The sequence below is a fragment of the Ovis aries genome, chromosome 22 (assembly GCF_016772045.2).
Source record: "Ovis aries strain OAR_USU_Benz2616 breed Rambouillet chromosome 22, ARS-UI_Ramb_v3.0, whole genome shotgun sequence".
Lineage (NCBI taxonomy): Eukaryota > Metazoa > Chordata > Mammalia > Artiodactyla > Bovidae > Ovis > Ovis aries.
This window is the reverse complement of record NC_056075.1, coordinates 388,398-407,686: the sequence shown is the minus strand read 5'-3', so window position 1 is coordinate 407,686 and position 19,289 is coordinate 388,398. Positions and strand designations below refer to the sequence as shown.

The 19,289-nt window shown below is 35.4% G+C and overlaps 1 protein-coding gene across 4 annotated transcripts in view; it reads right to left on the bottom strand.

The window, feature by feature from the left end:
* The window catches only part of IPMK (inositol polyphosphate multikinase), a 55,640-nt gene that overhangs the window by 19,393 nt on the left and 16,958 nt on the right, over positions 1 to 19,289 (bottom strand). The window contains exons 2-4 of one of the 4 annotated variants that reach the window (XM_042238882.1): positions 15,484 to 15,578; positions 9,010 to 9,106; positions 1,542 to 1,714 (exon numbers count right to left, since the gene is read on the bottom strand). In XM_042238882.1, the coding sequence (XP_042094816.1) occupies positions 1,542 to 1,714; positions 9,010 to 9,106; positions 15,484 to 15,578 (365 nt within the window). The remainder of the gene's footprint in view (positions 1 to 1,541; positions 1,715 to 9,009; positions 9,107 to 15,483; positions 15,579 to 19,289) is intronic. The other 3 variants (XM_042238883.1, XM_012102441.4, XM_060404599.1) reach the window with 3 other exon arrangements.

The window sequence follows — 19,289 nt, the reverse complement described above, 5'->3', positions numbered from 1 at the left end:
GGAAGGAACCTGATGGGAAAAAGCCCAGCCAACAGTTAATATCAACTTGTAAGACAAATAGGAAAAGGAGTACATCAAGGCTGTATATTGTCACCCTGCTTATTTAACTTATATGCAGAGTATATCATGAGAAATGATGGACTGGAAGAAGCACAAGCTGGAATCAAGATTGCTGGGAGAAATATCAATAACCTCAGATATGCAGATGACACCACCCTTATAGCAGAAAGTGAAGAGGAACTAAAAGCCTCTTGATGATAGTGAAAGAGGGGAGTGAAAAGGTTGGCTTAAAGCTCAACATTCAGAAAACTAAGATCATGGCTTCTGGTCCCATCACTTCATGGGAAATAGATGGGAAACAGTGGAAACAGTGTCAGACCTTATTTTGGGGGGCTCCAAAATCACTGCAGATGGTGACTGCAGCCATGAAATTAAAAGACGCTTACTCCTTGGAAGGAAAGTTATGACCAACCTAGATAACATATTGAAAAGCAGAGATATTACTTTGCCAACAAAGGTCCGTCTAGTCAAGGCTATGGTTTTTCCAGTAGTCATGTATGGATGTGAGAGTTGGACTGTGAAGAAAGCTGAGCACTGAAGAATTGATGCTTTTGAACTGTGGTGTTGGAGAAGACTCTTGAGAGTCCCTTGGACTGCAAGGAGATCCAACCAATCCATTCTAAAGATCAGCCCTGGGTGTTCTCTGGAAGGAATGATGCTAAAGCTGAAACTCCAGTACTCTGGCCACCTCATGCGAAGAGTTGACTCAGTGGAAAAGACTCTTATGCTGGGAGGGATTGAGGGCAGGAGGAGAAGGGGACAACAGAGGGTGAGATGTCTGGATGGCATCACCGACTCGATGGACGTGAGTCTGAGTGAACTCCGGGAGTTGGTGATGGACAGGGAGGCCTGGCATGCTGCAGTTCATGGGGTCGCAAAGAGTCAGACACGGCTGAGCGACTGAACTGAACTGAACTGAACTGAAAGACATAAGAGTGAGGTCACTTGGATCAACTAGACCCAGAGGAGCCATCGGATGAGTATAGTCACAAGAGGGACTCTGGATGAGATCAGAACTGACCACCTGAGCCCACTGTAAATTGCCAGTCCAGGGAAAAATAAGCAAAGAAAACAATGGCTTTAAATCACATTCTTAAACCAGTAACCTAATTTATTTCTCTTTTTTGTTTTAAATATACAGAAAAAATTACTGGCACTTTTCTCATGGGGAAAAAAAAAAATCACAAATAATATCACATTCATTTATCATATTATTTCTTTTGCACTAAACTTAAAACTTCTTTAAAATAAAATTACTAGAGTCAGAGCTTTGAAGTTCAGCCACTCATTCACTTATTAATCATGTACTGCATCTCAGAATAAATCCAGACACTGCCCATATACCAGTGAACAAGAGATAAAAATCTCTGCCTGCACTGAGGAGTTATGGATAACCTAATTCTAAAATATATGTGACATCTATAACCTTCAAGAAAACATGTAATGAGAAATGTATGTATTACACTAAAAATCACTCTTACCCTCATGCCAAGCACCAAGAACCCAATCTCTTCCATTAATGGGTACTTGCTGACCTGTTGCTGAATCTTCTCAGATGAAGCAAAAGGATCATAGCTTTTCCGCCCTATCTTTACATCCATTATACAGGGCTTATTAAATTTATGGGTCACATCTTCCAGTTTTAGGTATAAATCTGTTATTAAAGAAAAACCCTAATTAGTAATAGGAAAACATATTACTACTTAAGAGAAAACAAAAATGAGGAAATCTTAAAACTGAGAAAAAAGTTAAAACTAATCCAGAGTCAACAATTATTATTACTTCACCTGGAGGGAAAAAAAAAGACTGACTAATAAATTTTATAACAGGTATAAATATCACAGAGAAACTCTTGCAAGAGGTGTAATAAATATTCAACCATAAATAAAAGGTCTGAATTAGATATAAGGCTTCCAAGAGCATTAAAAAGGGAATGAGATAATTTTTAAAAATTGTCCTTGAATACATTCTCTTTTTGAACATGATTTACATCCTATGTACCTCAGCAGGCATCTTATTATTCTAACAATTTTTTAAATTCTTCATTTAAGAATAGTAAAAGGAATAAATCCTTTCCACAGAGGATACAACAGGTATAGGCTGAGAAAGGTAAATTAATCCAAATGATGTTGATGCCAAATATACATTCTAGACTTACTAGTCCTAAAGGAAAAAGAAACACCCTGCTTTTTAGAACACAAAAAGTCCTCAAAAGTTTATTTGTAAATAACTTTGGCATCCTGTTTACACCTTCCCTCAGAAAACTATTATAATGGGAGATTCAAGTAAAAAAAATTACAAACATCTCAGTTACCATACACTGTAGCCGACCTTATAGTTTTAGGTTGAAAATACAAGTCTGGGAGTACTGAGGGAAACAAGTAAGGAAAGAAAGTCTTTCCCCCTTCCTAGGTGAATAAATCTTCCCAAACAAAATTCTGAATGAGATCACAAATTTCAGTCATGTCATAAGAAGCCCTTATTGTAAAAACCTTTCCTTACAAACAGAAAATATTTTACTTTTTAATCAAAGTAACAAGGTTTGATTTTTTGAAATAAATGAATTTATGTTTTAAAATCTTTTCCCTTAGTCAAAGGAAAATGGAGAGAGGGGGGATTGTGTAGAACCAGGTGAAGTTAAGAGACAAAAAATGAACTGTAGCCTAAGAGACTAGCACTCACAGAAACTAAAAGAAGTATGCCACATTTAAAAGAAAGGTTCTAACAAAGGGACATTTTCAACAACATAAAAGGTCTGGACACAGACATGAACCTGTTGATGGTGAGACATAATGAGACAAGTAGGAATATCCTACTCAAGAAACTGGAACCCACCCCATTTCTGTACTTTAAAAAGGTAACCACAGGAAAGTATGATAAGATGGGGAAGGAGGAAGCACAGCAGTCCCCTTCACACTCTTCCCATTTTCAGCTACCTTGAGGAAAGAGAAACAAAGGGATCCATCCTCTCCCTAAAGTTGTATAAAAATTTCAGTAACAAGGCTTATGTTTCAAATATCAGAAGAGACTAATTATAATTAGATCCCAATACAGTAAATCATTAGCATTCACAAGTTTATCATCATTAATTTCCATAACTCAAGAAACCTTGAAGGCCTTTGTGAGGTAAGGCTATACATGGGAAGATAGATAGTGTGCAAATCTAGCTAAAGATCACAGCATCTACAGTTCAGTGCAGGGCTACTATTTTCTAACTGCCAATTTGGTAGTGATTAAAGACAAAAACTGTTTTTTGAACAAACAACAGAAACAAGAGAAGCTAAAGACTTTTTTCAAATCCCTATTTCATCCTCTCTTGGGAAAGGGAAAAATACAAATACAAACTCTCCTTACAGTAGGAATATAATAAATGTCTGCTTGAGTGACTCAATGTTTGCCCTTCTCATTTTCTTTCTGCCCAAAGGGACTTTGGGTTTGGCCTTCTTCATCCTGTAATAAGTTGAGCCATTCCTTCAGTAAACAGGCCTAAGTATCATCAGTTTTATCTGACATTTATTTTGACTAGGCAAGGGTTTTCCTGGTGGCTCAGATGATAAACAATCTGCCTGCAATGGAGGAGACCTGGGTTCAGTCTCTGGGTGGGGAAGACCGCCAGGAGAAGGAAACAGCAACCCACTCCAACATTCTTGCCTGGAGAATTCAATGGACAGAGGGATCTGGCAGGCTACAGCCCACGGGGTCGCAAAGAGCTGGACGTGACTGAGTGGCTAATACTTGACTAGGCAAATGTGTTTTTATCTTACTTTCAGATTCTTGATATGCTTTATTTGATTTGAATTACCAAATCATATAAAACATATATATATATATATACACACACATACACACATACATATAAATGGCTAAATTATTGATTATTAGCCTTAAGTTCATAATCCTTAAATTAAGACCTACTGAGAGTTGGTTTACTGTATTCTTTTGGTTCTCTAAGTGAAAAGTTGAAATTTTGAGATTCTTGTTTCTCTTTCCCTCTAAGTTACTAAAAAAAAAAAAAATCAACATCAAAACCTGCTTTAGAGATGCATAGTTAAAAAAAAAAAAGGTTATATATCTAGCAGTTTGCCACAGTTCCTTCTGAATAAAATAGGGAAATGAGACATGATGTGGGAACTGAGATTTACATTGATTTTTTTTTTCAGATTATCATCACTAGAAATAAATTTGAATACTGATTTTCTCTGAAAAAAATGCAAGAGAGCTTAATTCAAAGTAAGTCAATCTCAAGACAATAACTTAAATGATCAAAGGCATTTTAACTACAGGAGAGCCTCATTTATAAGGCAATGCTACAGATAACAAAGGACACTCAGCCAAAGCCCCTCTGGGTATAGAATGGTACAATAGTTCTCAATTTTTAGGTATATAGAAAATATGTCCCAAAAATCGGATGGACTAAGAATAAGATAGTGTTCTATCTGGAATAGTTTAGGTTCATTTTGACCAAAGTCAAGGAAATAAATTAAACTATATTGATATGATGTTTGGAAAATAATTATGACTGTTTGCTATGAGGTAACTTGTAAGGAAAGTAAAAGTTAAAAAACATTTAATATTTTTATATATTAAAAAATAAAGAAAAGTTGATTTTTTCATATATACATATGAATTAATGCATATATAAAGCATATAGATGATCAAAAATAACAATATTTACTTTTTTAAATTTTTAAAAGCTCTATTTAGTACAACAGATTCTGATGAAGCCAGTCAGTCTGTCAGAGGTCTAAAGACTGACATTTGTGAACCTCAAATCTAAGAGATAATCCATTAAGCTTAGTTTTAATATTTGTGTAATAAATAACAGGACATCTACTTTTCATAAATATATGGATCTCATTATAAGAAGTCACACTGACTAGAAGTATAGTTTTCTATGATTGTAAGAGAGAAATCTGTTACCTATTAATTTATGGAAAATGTATATAGAATTTCTATAGTTCTTTAAATTTTTGAGGTAAAAATCATAAAAAATATCTACCAGGTAGTCCAAAATATACCACTTCATGCTTTTATAAGCAGTCTATTAAGTTAAGACTTATCAGTGGCTGTACCAACAATCAGGTTAATATGCTCAAAATATTTATATATTTCATGCTACTGACGATAGTATGTTTAAGATTACACAAGGTTACTATGAATGAAAAAGCTTTTCTATTTTAAATATATTTTCTATTCAAATATATACAATTAAATATAAATATCATATATAAATTAAATGCTTACATTGTTTTCTAATACATTACACATAAAAATATTCTGCTGCTGGAATACAGTCCTGATACTAAGGAAAAAAAAAAGGCAGAAAATTCCCCAGTAACAAAGGAGAAAAAATAAAAACATTTGAAATATTATGGAAAACTGAAAGATCTGCAAATAACTATAAACAGTAAAGATGAGATAACTATTCCTTTAAAGGAAAGACAAAGGTGAGGACATTTAGAGAGCTGAAGATTTATTCAGATCCTCTTAATGAATATAGATGATATAGATCATTACAACATAGGTTCCACGTTTCATCACATTCGTTCCCACCCTATCTAGGCATTGGCTACCATCTTCATTTCTGAACCTCCAAAAATGTAAAAAAGGCCAGGTGGTGAAACCCTGCCCATTTATGAAGCCAAATGGAAAAACAGGACGCCTTTCTTCTGCCTTTTACATCAATCATCAGCTATTTCTGAGAGCAACAGAAACCTGAACTATAAGGAATTATAAATAGAAGAGCCCTTGAGTCTCCAAATGTAGGGTGAAGGGGGAGAAAGGGAACAGCTTATTTTAATCCATGCTTCTTAAAACCTGACTAGCAGTGAGATCCATAAATCTATCAATCAATGAGACTAGAGATTACATTTGAGAACTCTCAATTTGCTCAAACCTACTTGAAGATATACTTTTCTATTCCTCCAAATAAATTTTGATGGTACATGTAATTAGGTATCTATGTGCTTATACACAAGTAAAATGAGATTTAACATATATAACTAGTTTCAAATCTTCAAATATAATTGTAACAAATGCTTTACCTTAAAAAAAAAAACACTAGTCATATTCTAAGGTTTGCTAATGTGATCTTTGTATAACTCTATGACTGTAATTTAAAAACTACTATACTATACACTTTATTTTTTTTCTTTTTTTTTATACTATACACTTTAAATGGGTGAGATTTATGGTACATAAATTAAATGTCAATAAAACTGCCATAAAAAATTTAAAAGGTAAAAAACTGTTGGTCAGGACATCCTTATGCTTCCTTTAAGTGATAATAACTTGCTGTGCAAACTGGCAAAACTTTCTATATTTCTATGTTTTACAACTTTGGATTCTAAGAATTATACAAAGTTGTATAACACTTTACCTTGAGACTTCCCTGGTGGAGCAGTGGATAGGAAATCTTCCTGCCAAGGCAGGGGACACAGGTTTGATCCCTGATCTGGGAAGATTCCACATGCTTTCTGAGCAAGTAAGCACGCATGCAGCAACTACTGAAGCCCCAAGCTTTTGCTCCAAAACAAGAGAAGCCACTGCAATGAAAAGCTCATTTACCGCAACTAAAAGTGGCCCCTGCTCACCACAATTACAGAGAAAGCCTACATGCAGTAACCGAAGACCTAGCACAGCCATAAATAAATAAATAGAAGATGCTCAAGTAGAAAGACGGGAAAAAGAGTTGAGAAATAAATTATATCAATTTAATACTATGTAAAGTATAGTAATGCAAATCACAATGTTCTATTAAAATTTAAGAAAATATTTATTTTCATGATCCTGTAGACTAAAGATGTCAAAAAGTTTCCCATCTTATACTTTTGTCATTTACAATCAAAATGATAAAATCAGAAAGATCAAAGCTTAACAATCTCTGTGGTGCAGTTCTAATTCCAGAACTAAAAACTAGAAAGGAAGGGGGTTCCCTGACTGTCCTGTGGTTAGGATTCAGTGCTTTCACTGCTGTGGCCCAAGTTCAATTCCCGATCAAAGGAACTCCCAGGAAGTTGCAGTGTGGCCAATAAGAAAAAATGTTTTTAATTTTAAAAAATAAAATATTTTTCAAAAGATTACAAAGGAATAGGAAATCTCCTAAGGCAATTGTTGGTATTACAGGACCACATCTATTTACATGTATACTTCTTTTTATATTTTCTCCTTTTTTTTCTCATTTTCGTCACCTCATCTTTTCAACTTATAGTACCAACATCTCCATTTATACTCAAATAAGAGTTTCAGAGTTTACAAAGCATTTTCACATAAATTACATGCATTTTCACAACTCCACGTGATATTATTTTCAATGTATAGAAGAAAAAGTGGAGCTCCAAAAAGTTAATGAGTTAAGAGTAGTTTACAAAATTTGGAAATATCCAACGAAGAAGCCAAGCCTTCTGACTTCAAAGTTTCTGATCTTTCTACATTAGCACAGATATCCCTCAGGATTATTTGATATTGAAAACCAAAAAGGCGTTGATTGCTAGCAAGTCTTTGATTTTTAAATTATTTTAAATTATATAATTCTAGACTATAAAATGTTTCAATTAAAACATTTCTTCTCTTACCCAGATTCTTCTTGTATACTCTCTTTTCAAAATAATGATGCTATTGGCTCAATTATTTGACCCACTTTTTTTTTTTTTTTTTTTTTTTGGTTGTGCCTTGTGACATGCAACATCTTAGTTCCCTGACCAGGGCTTGAACCTGTGCCCCTTACAGTGGAAGCGTGGAGTCCTAACCACTGGACTACCAGAGAATTCTCTCTACCCCTTCTAAATAATTTTTTAAACTTAACATTTAACTAGATACAGATTAGATAAGGAAAAAGGAGGGAAGGGAAGAGGGAAGAAAGGCAAGGAAAGAAAAAAGGAGGGAGAAAAGAAAAAGGGAAAGGGAAGAAGAGGAAAGTGAGAGGAGAAGGGGGAGGAGAGGAAGGAGGCAAAGAAAGGAAAAGCAGAGCAGAGCAAAGTTCAAGTCCCTTGCCTCCTCAAATGAAGCACAGAAGAATCCTACAAATCCTGGGGAACCATTGATTTACTATTATCTGAGGATACTCACAAGAGATACTATGATTCCTTATTAATGAAACCTAGCACAAGTAATGACAAAGAACTGAAGGAAAGAACAAGCTCAAACTTGAGTTCCCATCTCCTGTTCTCAAAATGTGGTTCAAGCTCTGTATCCACTAGGAAAAAAACAACAAACACACTTTCATTTAATAAGCATATCATGAACTCCAACACAGATATGCATTATCAAAATGTCTGGGAGTTGAGCCTATTAATTTGCATTTTAGCAAGACTATGGGTTTTTCTTAAACTCAGTCAAGTCTGAAATTCTTCCCTCATTCATGAATCTTCTTCAATGGTTAGCAGTCATGTTACCAGTTTAACTGACTTTTGTCTGTTCTGTCAAAGGCCTTAATGTGGCAAATACTGCTTCAAGTATTAACTAATATTAAGAGAGAAATTCTGTGCCCTTATATAAGAAATTTTGTCCTCTATAAGAAAATTACCAATATTTTTTAAAGCATGCAAGTAGGGAATGAAGGAACAAAACAGAAGATAGGAAGGAAGTTATATAAAGAAAATTCTTGATTTTTATTTTTTCAAAATGGGAAAAGAAATTGCTCAAAATGTTTGGAAAAAAGAACATCTGATAATTAAGAGTATTAAGTACTAGTGTGTGTATATATATATACACATATATATATGTTCATTCAATTGTTTAAGAAATTGGTCATTAATTTGTATATGCTATTTAAGAAACTGGTTATGAAAAGCAAAATATTAATTAGTTTTCTTAATGAATAAGAGAAAGAGTAGTAAGAAAAACACATATATTCTGTTTTAATAATACAAGGCTTAATCTTACTTAAATCTTTTAAAAAGCAATTCTCATGAATTAAGACTAAAAGATGGATTTTAAAGAAAAGATTACCATTTGGTGCAGTAGGAGGTGACCAGATGCCATAATATTTTGGCAAATATTTTTGTAGCTCTAAAAGAATATCATCAGTACAATCAGCAGCAAAAACCTGAAACAAAGAGAAATGGAACATTTCCAAGTTAGTTCCTTGTAATGCTTTCTAACTGCTCCAGACATTTCTCAAATAACATAATACAATGAATCATAATTTATCTAGTATGAGTTTTAACTGGAATTTAATAAGTTTAAGTCTGGAATAAGCTAAAAGAAAAAAAAAAAAGAAAAAAAGAAATCTCTATGTGTCTCCAATGAGAAACTCTGTATTATTTAGAGCATATTCTTGGTTATCTAATCCTAGCCTTTCACTGTCCTTGAACTATTTTACAACAAAGTAAGTTGTAGATAACTCTTAGCAAATGCGAAAGAATTCTTGTCCATAGACAAAGAATAAATTCTGGCCAGAGGAGGATCTGTGCCTCCCTGGAGTCTCAGTGTTAGTAAAGAATCCATCTGTAATGCAGGAGACTTGCAGGACACATGGGTTCAATTCCTGGGTCAGGGACATCCTATGGAGAAGGAAACGGCAACCCACTCGAATACTTATGCCTGGGAAATTTCGTAGACATACGAGCCTGGCTGGTTGCAGCCCATGGGGTCATAAAGAGTGAGACACAACTGACCACTTAACAGCAACAGAGGAGGATTACTGACTTCCCTCCAACCTCCCTGGAAAGGGAGAGTTTACAGTGTTCTTGTGTACACTCATTTCACCTTCCCTTTATGCCATATAAATTTGTGATTCTTTGACTTTTCTTTTGAACTAGTTTTAATGTCTGCTTAGTTCTTTCTGATACTAAGTAGGGCCCTGTGAGGCTCCTGAGCACAAAAGAGGCTTCATTCAGCCTCCATGACCTTCCCTGAGTTCCAATGGGCAGATGCAAGCAGTTACTAAATAGGAAAGAGAGGCGAAGTGACACCAGGGAGAAACAGTCAAGAGCAGCCTTGCGGGAAGTTCCTGTTTCCCCATCAAGGGATACACACAACATGATCTTTGAGCTGTTTTGACCCCAGACAAGTTTGAACCTGAAAGCTGATGACACTGACTCCTACTTACCTCACCACTAACCCATCAGAAGAATGCAAGCCAGTCACTGCTTTGATCCTTATCTCCTACCCCCACCTCATGTCTGTTAAGACCTTTCCCTATTGCCCAGAGATGGGGGCACAGTTCTTGAGGGGATAGCCTGCTGGGTTCCCTTTTTGCCTGGCAAAGAAATAAAGTCACTTTTTCTCTCTCTTCCATAACTATTTCCATATTTCTGTTTGGCATCGGCACACAAAGTCAATATTTTCGCATCACTTACCTCATTAAATGAGTTTAAACAAAATCTTTAACATGTGTTTATTTTATATCTGTAAGGAAATTGTGATTTTACCTTAAAAAATGTATCATTTAACTCAGTGTAAGTCTAAGTACTATTCATTTAATTATTTGATGTATAACCAGTAATAATTCTAGAAAACAATATGCAGATATCCTGGAACTAGATTTTTAATTTTTCTTCTAGAAAAGCAGAAAGAAAATATTTTTTGTTTCAGACTCAGAGACTGAGGGAGAGAACTTGTGGTTGTCCAGGAAAGGGTGAGTGAAAAGAATAGTTAGGGAGTTTGGGCTAACAGGTACACACCGTTATATCTACAATGGAAAATCAACAAGGACCTACTGTATAGCACAGGGAAGTCTGCTCAATGTTATGTGGCAGCCTGGATAGGAGGGTAGTTTGGGGAGAATGCATACATGTATATATATGATGAGTCCCTTTGCCGTCCACCTGAAACTATCATAACACTGTTAATCAGCTATACTCCAATACAAAATAAAAGGTTTAATAATAACTTGCAAGACATCTTACTCATTAACTCTTGCCAAATAGGTCTACTAATAATAATGACTAGCAAGACATCTTACCCATTAACTCTTGCCAAATATGGTCTACCTAAGTACTCAAAACCATTTAAGTTTACTCATGTAAAATGCTTATGAAATCTCAGTATCAGAATTCTAATTATATATGTCAAACCACATTCACATCAAGTAGTTATATATGACATAATTCTATTTAATAAACTCAAGTATGGCAGAAACACACCAAACGTGATATACTGTTATTTTCCAGCTTCCCCTACTGAAATGTGAGCAGAAATGGTATCAGTCACTTCCTGGTCAAGGTTATTAAAAGCAGGGTGTACCTTACCAAATCCCTTTGTTCCTGGCACAAAGACATTGAAGACACAGTATTCATGATGACCTAACAAGATGGAGGAGCCAAATACATCTCTATGTGCTTACCTGAAGAAGTCCACGATATAAGTGAAAAGATAAAAGAACTAGAAGAGTAGAAACATCAACTTTCTCTTATGTTAAATATTTTTTCTTAAGCAGTAAGACTGATCTTTACTACAACATGCCAAACAAGATAACCTAAACAACTCTGTACCTAGAAATGTAGGATAAAATATAATATTTTCTTAAATGCATAGCTGAGCTCCCATGATTAAAAAAAGGAAATTCACAGAGATCTAAAATAAAGAGGAAACTCAAAGTACTAAGCTGAGCAGTGATATTTGGGCTCAGAGGTCCACTCTGAAGACCTGAACCAAAGGATCTCTGAACTTAGGATCAGTCCTAGATGAGGACAGAGATACTGAAAGAGGGAGAGTAAAGAATGCTCCGGGTCAAGCTAATACAGAAAAAAAAAAACAGCGAATAAACAATATCAGGAATAAAAAGGGAGTCATAATTAAACTAGCATAGCATTTTAAAAAATACTATGAAGAACTTTATCAGGTGGATAATTACATAAAACTATAATCTATATTTTAATACCACATTAACAAAGAAAATCAAAACATTTAAGAAATTGAATCATTAGTTAAAAAATATATCCTTTCCCAGGAACAAATGAAAAGAAAGATGGAAAGGACTTATGGAAGAAAAAGAGACAAGTCAACAGGCTGCTCTGATGAATTTATAGGTAAGTTTTATCAAGTGTAAGGAATAAAATACTTATCTGATACAAATTCTTCCACAGAAAAGAAAAAAGAATGTCCCTCAAAACTCATTTTATGAAGCTAAAGGAAACTTAGTATCAAAACAAGACAAGGACAATATGTGAAGAAAATAATAATCTCATTCATAAGCATAGCTGGAAAAAATCTTATATATGTAACACTAGCAAACAAAACCCAGTAATGCATACTATTAAAAAACAAAAATGACATGTCCAAGTATGTTTTATTTCAAAAATCAAAGCTAATGTAATATTAGAAATCTGTTATGGCATTTACCAGTGGCTTCCCCAGTGGGTCAGATGGTAAGGAATCTGCCTACAATGCAGGAGACCTGGGTTCAATCCCTGGGTTGGGAAGATCCCCTGGAGAAGGGAATGGCTACCCATTCCTGTATTCTTGCCTGGAGAATTCCATAGAGGAGAGTATAAAAGCTGGCTTAAAACTCAACTTTTAAAAACTAAAATTGCGGCATTTGGTTCCATCATTATAGGGCAAATAGATGGTGAAAAAGTGGATAAGTGGAAACAGTGGCAAATTTTATTTTCCTGGGTTCAAAAATCACTGTGGACAGTGACTGCAGCCACAACATTAAAAGACGTTTGCTCCTTGGAAGAAAAGCTATGATAAAGCTAGACAGCGTATTAAAAAACAGTTATCACTTTGCCAACAAAGGTCCATCTCAGTCAAAGCTATGGTTTTTCCAGTAGTCATGTATAAATGTCATAGGTGGACCATAAAGAAGGCTGAGTGCCAAAGAACTGATGCTTTCAAAATGCAGTGCTGGAGAAGACCCTTGAGAGTCCCCTTGGACAGCAAGGAAGTCAAATCAGTCAATCCTACAGGAAATCAACCCTGAATATTCCTTGGAAAGATTGATGCTGAAGCTAAAGCTCCAATCCTCTGGCCACCTGATATGAAGAGCTGACTCACTGGAAAAGACCCTGATGCTGGGAAAGACTGAGGGCAGGAGGAGAAGGGGGCAACAAAGGATGAGATGGTTGGATGGCATCACTGACTCAATGGACATGAGTCTGAGCAAACTCTGGGAGATAGTGAAGGACAGCAAAGCCTGGTGTGCTATAGTTCATGGGGTCAAAAGAGTTGGACACAACTTAGCAAATGAACAAGGGTATTTACCACATTAACAGATTAAAAGAGGAAACTCATGATCATTTCAACAGATACAGAAAATCTTTGCCCTCCTGCATTGTCTCTTCCTGGTACAAGAGACTAGGGGGTTGGTGAACAGCTGAGGTCACTTATTTACTTCTCTAGGTTCCTCCTTATCAGTTCAAGTCTTCTCTTCAAGTTACCTTGCTGAGTTCCAGCAACCACTCCCTCTCCATGCTGACCAGGCCTACAGATGGTATAGCCTTCTCTCTTACAGGTGACCTTAAACTCTGACTACATCATTGTAAACAGTCCTTTTATTAAACTGATAGAGTCCATCATGTGTTCCTTGAGAGAATCTTAACTCACAAAGAAAGCACTTTCCTTAATCTGTGGAGAAGTATCTCTCAAAAACTTAGCTTGAAAGTCATACTTTAACAGGGAAATGTTAGAAGCACTTTTACTAAATGAGGAGAAGATTCCCCCCACCATTGCTTCAGTTCATCACACTGAACTATATAGAAAGCCTCAATAGAAGTACATAGATTCAAAAGGGACAAATAGAGTTTCCAATCACAGAAGATGTAACCATCTATACAGAAAGCAACTAAAATTGCTAGAAAGTCTCAGATAAATATGTTACTAAGAGTTCACCAAGATTACTGCAGGTAAGAACACCACACAAATATCTCATTCCTGTGTACTAGCAACCATTGGAAAACTTAACTCAAAAAATCCTGTTTACAACAGAAACAAAAAATAAGAATAAACTCAACTTAGAATGAGTCCAACAAAGTATGTGCAAGACTTTTACAGAGTAAATATAAAATATTTTCTTTGAAAAAGAGGAAGTGTCAACAATTGAAAGCATATTCTACTGCCAGACTGCATATGTTCAAACCCAGGGACCATCATTAACTATTTGAATGATTCTGGTCAAATTATTTTAATTAATCATACTTTAGTATAAAAAGAATAATAACAGTGTATCTAACCCACAGGTTGTTGTTAAATGAGTTGGTAAAGCATTACTAGCAAGTATTTGGTTTTTGTTTTGCATTATCTTTTTACTTGCACCTAAATTTAAGAGGTAAAGTTATAAAATTCTTAAAAGAAAATATGAGCATTCACCTTCATGACATTAAATATGACACTAATAGTCTGCACTTCAAAAGACACTAACAAGAAAATGAAGACAACTCAGAGAAGAGGGGAAATATTTACAAGTCACATATGAAAATCAAAGCAAATTACAATAAGATTAACACTTCACACTCACTTGAATGCCTATTTAAAAATAAAAACAAAACTAACAAGCGTTGATGAGGATATAGAGAAACTGGAATCCTCATATATTAGTGGTGAAAATATAAAATAGGGCAGGCACTTTGGGAAACACTTTTGACAGTTTCTCAAATAATTAAATGTAGAATTACTATATGCCCCAGTTATTCCACTCCATATCCAATTCTAATATCTAAAAGAATTAGAAACAGGTATTCAAACAAATACTAATACATAAATGTTCATAACAGCCTTATCTACAAAAGCCAAAAGATAGAAACAATCCAAATGTCCTTCAATGAGTGAATGAATAAACAAAATGTGGTATGTAAATTTAATGAAGTATTACTCAGCCACAAAAAGGAACAAAGTACTAATGCCTACCACAAACTTTAAAAACATGCTTAACAAAAGAAGCTAGCCACAAGAATAACTAAATCCATAGAAAGCAGGTTGGTGGGTGGAAGACATTGGGCTGAGGGAGGAATAGGACACCGTGGCTTAATTGGGTACAGGGTTTTTTGCGTGTGCTGAAAATGTTCTGTTAACTAGATAGAGGTGATGGTTGCAAAACATTGTGAATCTTCTAAAAATTATTCCTAGTAATAAGGTTAATTAAATGTTAACTGTCCACCAACGCTTCCCCTCTACTCTCCTTTGGAGTTTCATAGTACACACTAGCTCACGTTCAAGGCTCTAAGAAATTCTATAGTAAAAAAAAGTACTTATTTAAACTCAGCATTTCTGAAAAATACAGTCTATCATCTAAGTATTTTTCAAAAATGTAGGTCAAAATCCATCAATCAAAATTAATTCAGTATATCAAAATAAGAATCACTCAAAAATGAAATAGAATAGAAAATATAGAATATGTTAGTAAAGATAAACATTGTGTTTTTTTTGAGCTGTTGTTTCAGTCACATACACAGTGTACTAAGAAGACATGTTATCAAATGGATTTCTTACTGAGTCAGCAGCATAAAATTATGAAAAGCACTTTGAATACAAAATAAATCTTACCTCACTTACCATATTATAAAATTCCAGCTCTCTTGGACCCCTTGGAGGCGGCTGCAATTGTTTCAAAACTGTGCCATCTGGATGTTGCAGTATACCTACAGAACAAAAATAAGATATTCTAAAATGCTTTAATAGCCAATTTCATAAATTTAACAGTTTCTTTTTACTTATTTCAGAAACTGAAACATTCAAACAACATATTTCAGTGCCTGTTATAGGCAAAGCACCAGGAACACAAATTCTAAATAGCTTCCTTTTGTTGTCTCCAACTGTTATGCCCCTTATAGCCCCCTCAGACCTTCTAATAAATAGAACATATTTAAATTTGTATAGAAATTCTTCAGCAATAGACTTTCCAGGAGATGTTAATTTATAGTTAAATAAGCAAATTGGGCCTCCCTGATAGCTCAGTTGGGTAAAGAATCCACCTGCAATGCAGGAGACCCTGGTTCAATTCCTGAGTCGGGAAGATCCACTGGAAAAGGGATAGGCTACCCACTCCAGTATTCTTGGGTTTCCCTTGTGACTCAGCTGGTAAAGAATCCACCTGCAATGCCCAGGGGGACCTGGGTTTGACCCCTGGGTTGGGAAGATCCCCTGGAAAAGGGAAAGGCTACCCACCCCAAATTCTGGACTGGAGAATTCTATGGACTGTATAGTCCATGGGGTCGCAAAGAGTCGGACACTGCTGAGTGACCTTCACTTTCAAGAAGCAAATTAAAAGCAGCAGCATAAACTGATCCCACTTTTATAAGCAAACAAAAAAATGTTAACGGTGGTTCTATATATGAATTTATGAATTTATGAATTTATGAATTTATGAATTTATGAATATATGAATTTCCCAGTTTTTCATTTTTTTATTTATCTCATCTGTTATAAGAAAGCAACTAAAGTTTTTTCCTGAGTCAGATGCACTGTGTAAAGCTGTACTGATAGCATGAGGGCAACAAGCCAATGCGAAATGTAGGAGCTGAAATCAGGCGCCAAGCCTGGACAAGAAGAGGCACCATTTTACGACATGCCCACTCAAAGGGGAGGCTGGTTTTCATTTATATGTGAAAATTTTAAATTTTCATATATTGAGATTTCATAAAATCATGCCAGTTAGAACACAACAGAACTCAAATAAATCTACTTCCAATTTTGATAAAATACACTACTTAAGCTTCTATTTCTTTGGCAAGTGTCAGGAATTTTTAAGAACAAAAATGCAGAATTTAATCTATAAACTATCAACCTAAAAGATATAGTAATTGAGTTTGTTTAAGTGCTACTTATAGAATATAAGGAAGGTAAACATTAATTCATATGGGTAAGATTGGTTGGTAAGTAATGAAAAGATTTTGGGACTTCAAAGAACAGTCTAACATAGCTGTTCCCAAAGTCTGGGAGAGCCTTCACACCCACGGTAACAAATATTTTCAATGGGCTAATGAATAAAGGCAGATGTAAAAAAGCCCTGGAGCTTCCTGATGGCTCAGTGGTAAACAATCAGCCTGCCAACATAAGAAACACAGGTTCCTTCCGTGATCCAGGAAGATCCCACATGCCGCAGGGCAACTAAGCCCCTGCACCATAACTACTGAGCCTCTGTTCTAGAGCCCAGGAGCTGATACTGAGCCTTTATGCCACAAACTACTGAAGCCCACGAGCCCTAGAGCCTGTGCTCCACAAGAGAAGCCATCATAATGAGAAGTGTATGCGCCAAAACTACAGATTAGCCCCCTCTCCGCAACTAGACAAAAGCGCGTGCAGCAACAACAAAAATGCAGAATTTAATCAACAGCCAAAAAAATATATATAAATAAACCTTAAAAATACTTTATTTCAAAAAAAAAAAAAAAAGGATTGATGAGCTAAATTGGGAGGGAGCAGGGAGCATTCATCAGTGAAGAGAGAACTATGAAGCTTCCCCACCTTGAGGCAGATACCTCATCTAGATACAGGTGAGTCTGCCATTAGACAAACATCTTAGCAGGCAAGCAGAAATCAGACTGTAGACAACAGTGTGGAGTAGCAGGATGGATTAGAGACAATAGTCCTCATACAAAAACAGATTGCTTGATCCAGAAATTCTCCCACACTATTCACTCTGAAAAATACCACTCCAGGTTTTCAGAGAAAGAAGCCATGGAGAAGGAGACAGTAATACCAGGCATTCTCCCAGTGAATGAATTATAGGATCTAAAAGTAAACCACTAGTATCTTACACTGCAGCCAAATCCCTCACAGCTGAAAAACAGTCAGGATAAGAAAAGAAACATCTTGGAAGGCTGGGCCAACACCACATGAACTGAATCTAAGAATGCAGCCCAGCACCAGTTCAACTAAATTCTAGAGGGAATATGATTTATCATTCCTCACGCTAAACAGAGGGGAAGGGCTTATACTCTATGTGGAACAAAACAAAACAAAAAATAATATATTCACTTCCCAGGGTTCTTTTCTTTCTTCTCACTGTTATTTTAAATAAGATATCCAAACTTCAATTTAAAAATTGAGACATAACAAAAGAAGGAAGTGTGATGTATAACCAAAAGAAAACACAGTCAACAGATGATGATACATAGATGAACAAGTACTTATAACTACCAAACAAGGATGTTAAAATAATTATAAGTATGATGCAATAGAAACTATAGGAAAAAATGGATATAAACATTAAATAGATACTTCGGGAGAAATGCAAAGTCTAAAAAAGAACCAAAAGAAATTCTAGAAGTAAAAAGACACAGTATCTGAAATACAATTATCAGCAGATGATTAAGAATAGGCAATCAAAGAGACTGATAATAAACTTTGGAAGGTCTATAGAAAATATCTAAATTAGTGCAGTGAGAGAAAAAGTATCTAAAAAGAAAAACGGAATAAAGCCCTAGCAGCCTGTAGGATAATATCAAGTATTCTAACAAATACACAGTTGGAGTATCATAATGAGAAATGAGAATGGGTCAGAAAAATAATTCTGGACTTCCACTTCTACATAGTATACAAAAAGCTGAAAGAACACCACTCCCATCTTAAAATAAGGAAAAGTTAGATAATCTACAAAATTATAACTTTTCTTGAAACCATTAGCGCACTGAGACTGTAAACTACAAACATATAATCTAACCACTATGATATGCCCAATGGGAGCATTCCCTTGCTTATGGTAGCACACGGCAAGAAGATGGGACTACCTTACAAGGCAGTAAGAATAATTTAGCTAATATTTTTAACAAACAGTTAACAATAACAAAATACAGGTTAGGGAGAGAATACTGACTTCAAAAAGTTACAAAACACTTGCAACATCTTTTCCAGAAACCCCTCTCCTCTGTCCAAGAAAAAGACTGGAATAAAAGGAAAAAAAAAAAAAAATTGAATAAAAAGATAAAAAGCAACCCTCAAAGGTACAGTCCTTGAGGAAGTAGACACCATTCCTGTAAGCAGACAGGGCAGGGAGTCCCTGGAGAAAAAGAACCAGGCACAGCTTTCTTGACATAAGAGAAATCATTTTAGGTCTAAGTTGTTTGGGGATCTAAGCCTGGCCACAATGCTTGCCCTTGAACAGGACACAGTAATTAACAATCTTAAGGGAAGTTGGATGGCATCATCAGTTTAATGGACAAGAGTTTGAGTAAATTCTGGGAGATAGTGAAGGACAGGGAAGCCTGGCATGTTGCAGTTCATGGGGTCACAAAGTGTCACGACTTAGCAACTGAACAATGAAGTGAAGGATTGCAGGAACAAAGGAAAAGCAGTCAAGAAACAATGTGCGGTGCTGTGCTTAGTCGCTCGCTAGTGTTCCACTCTTTGTG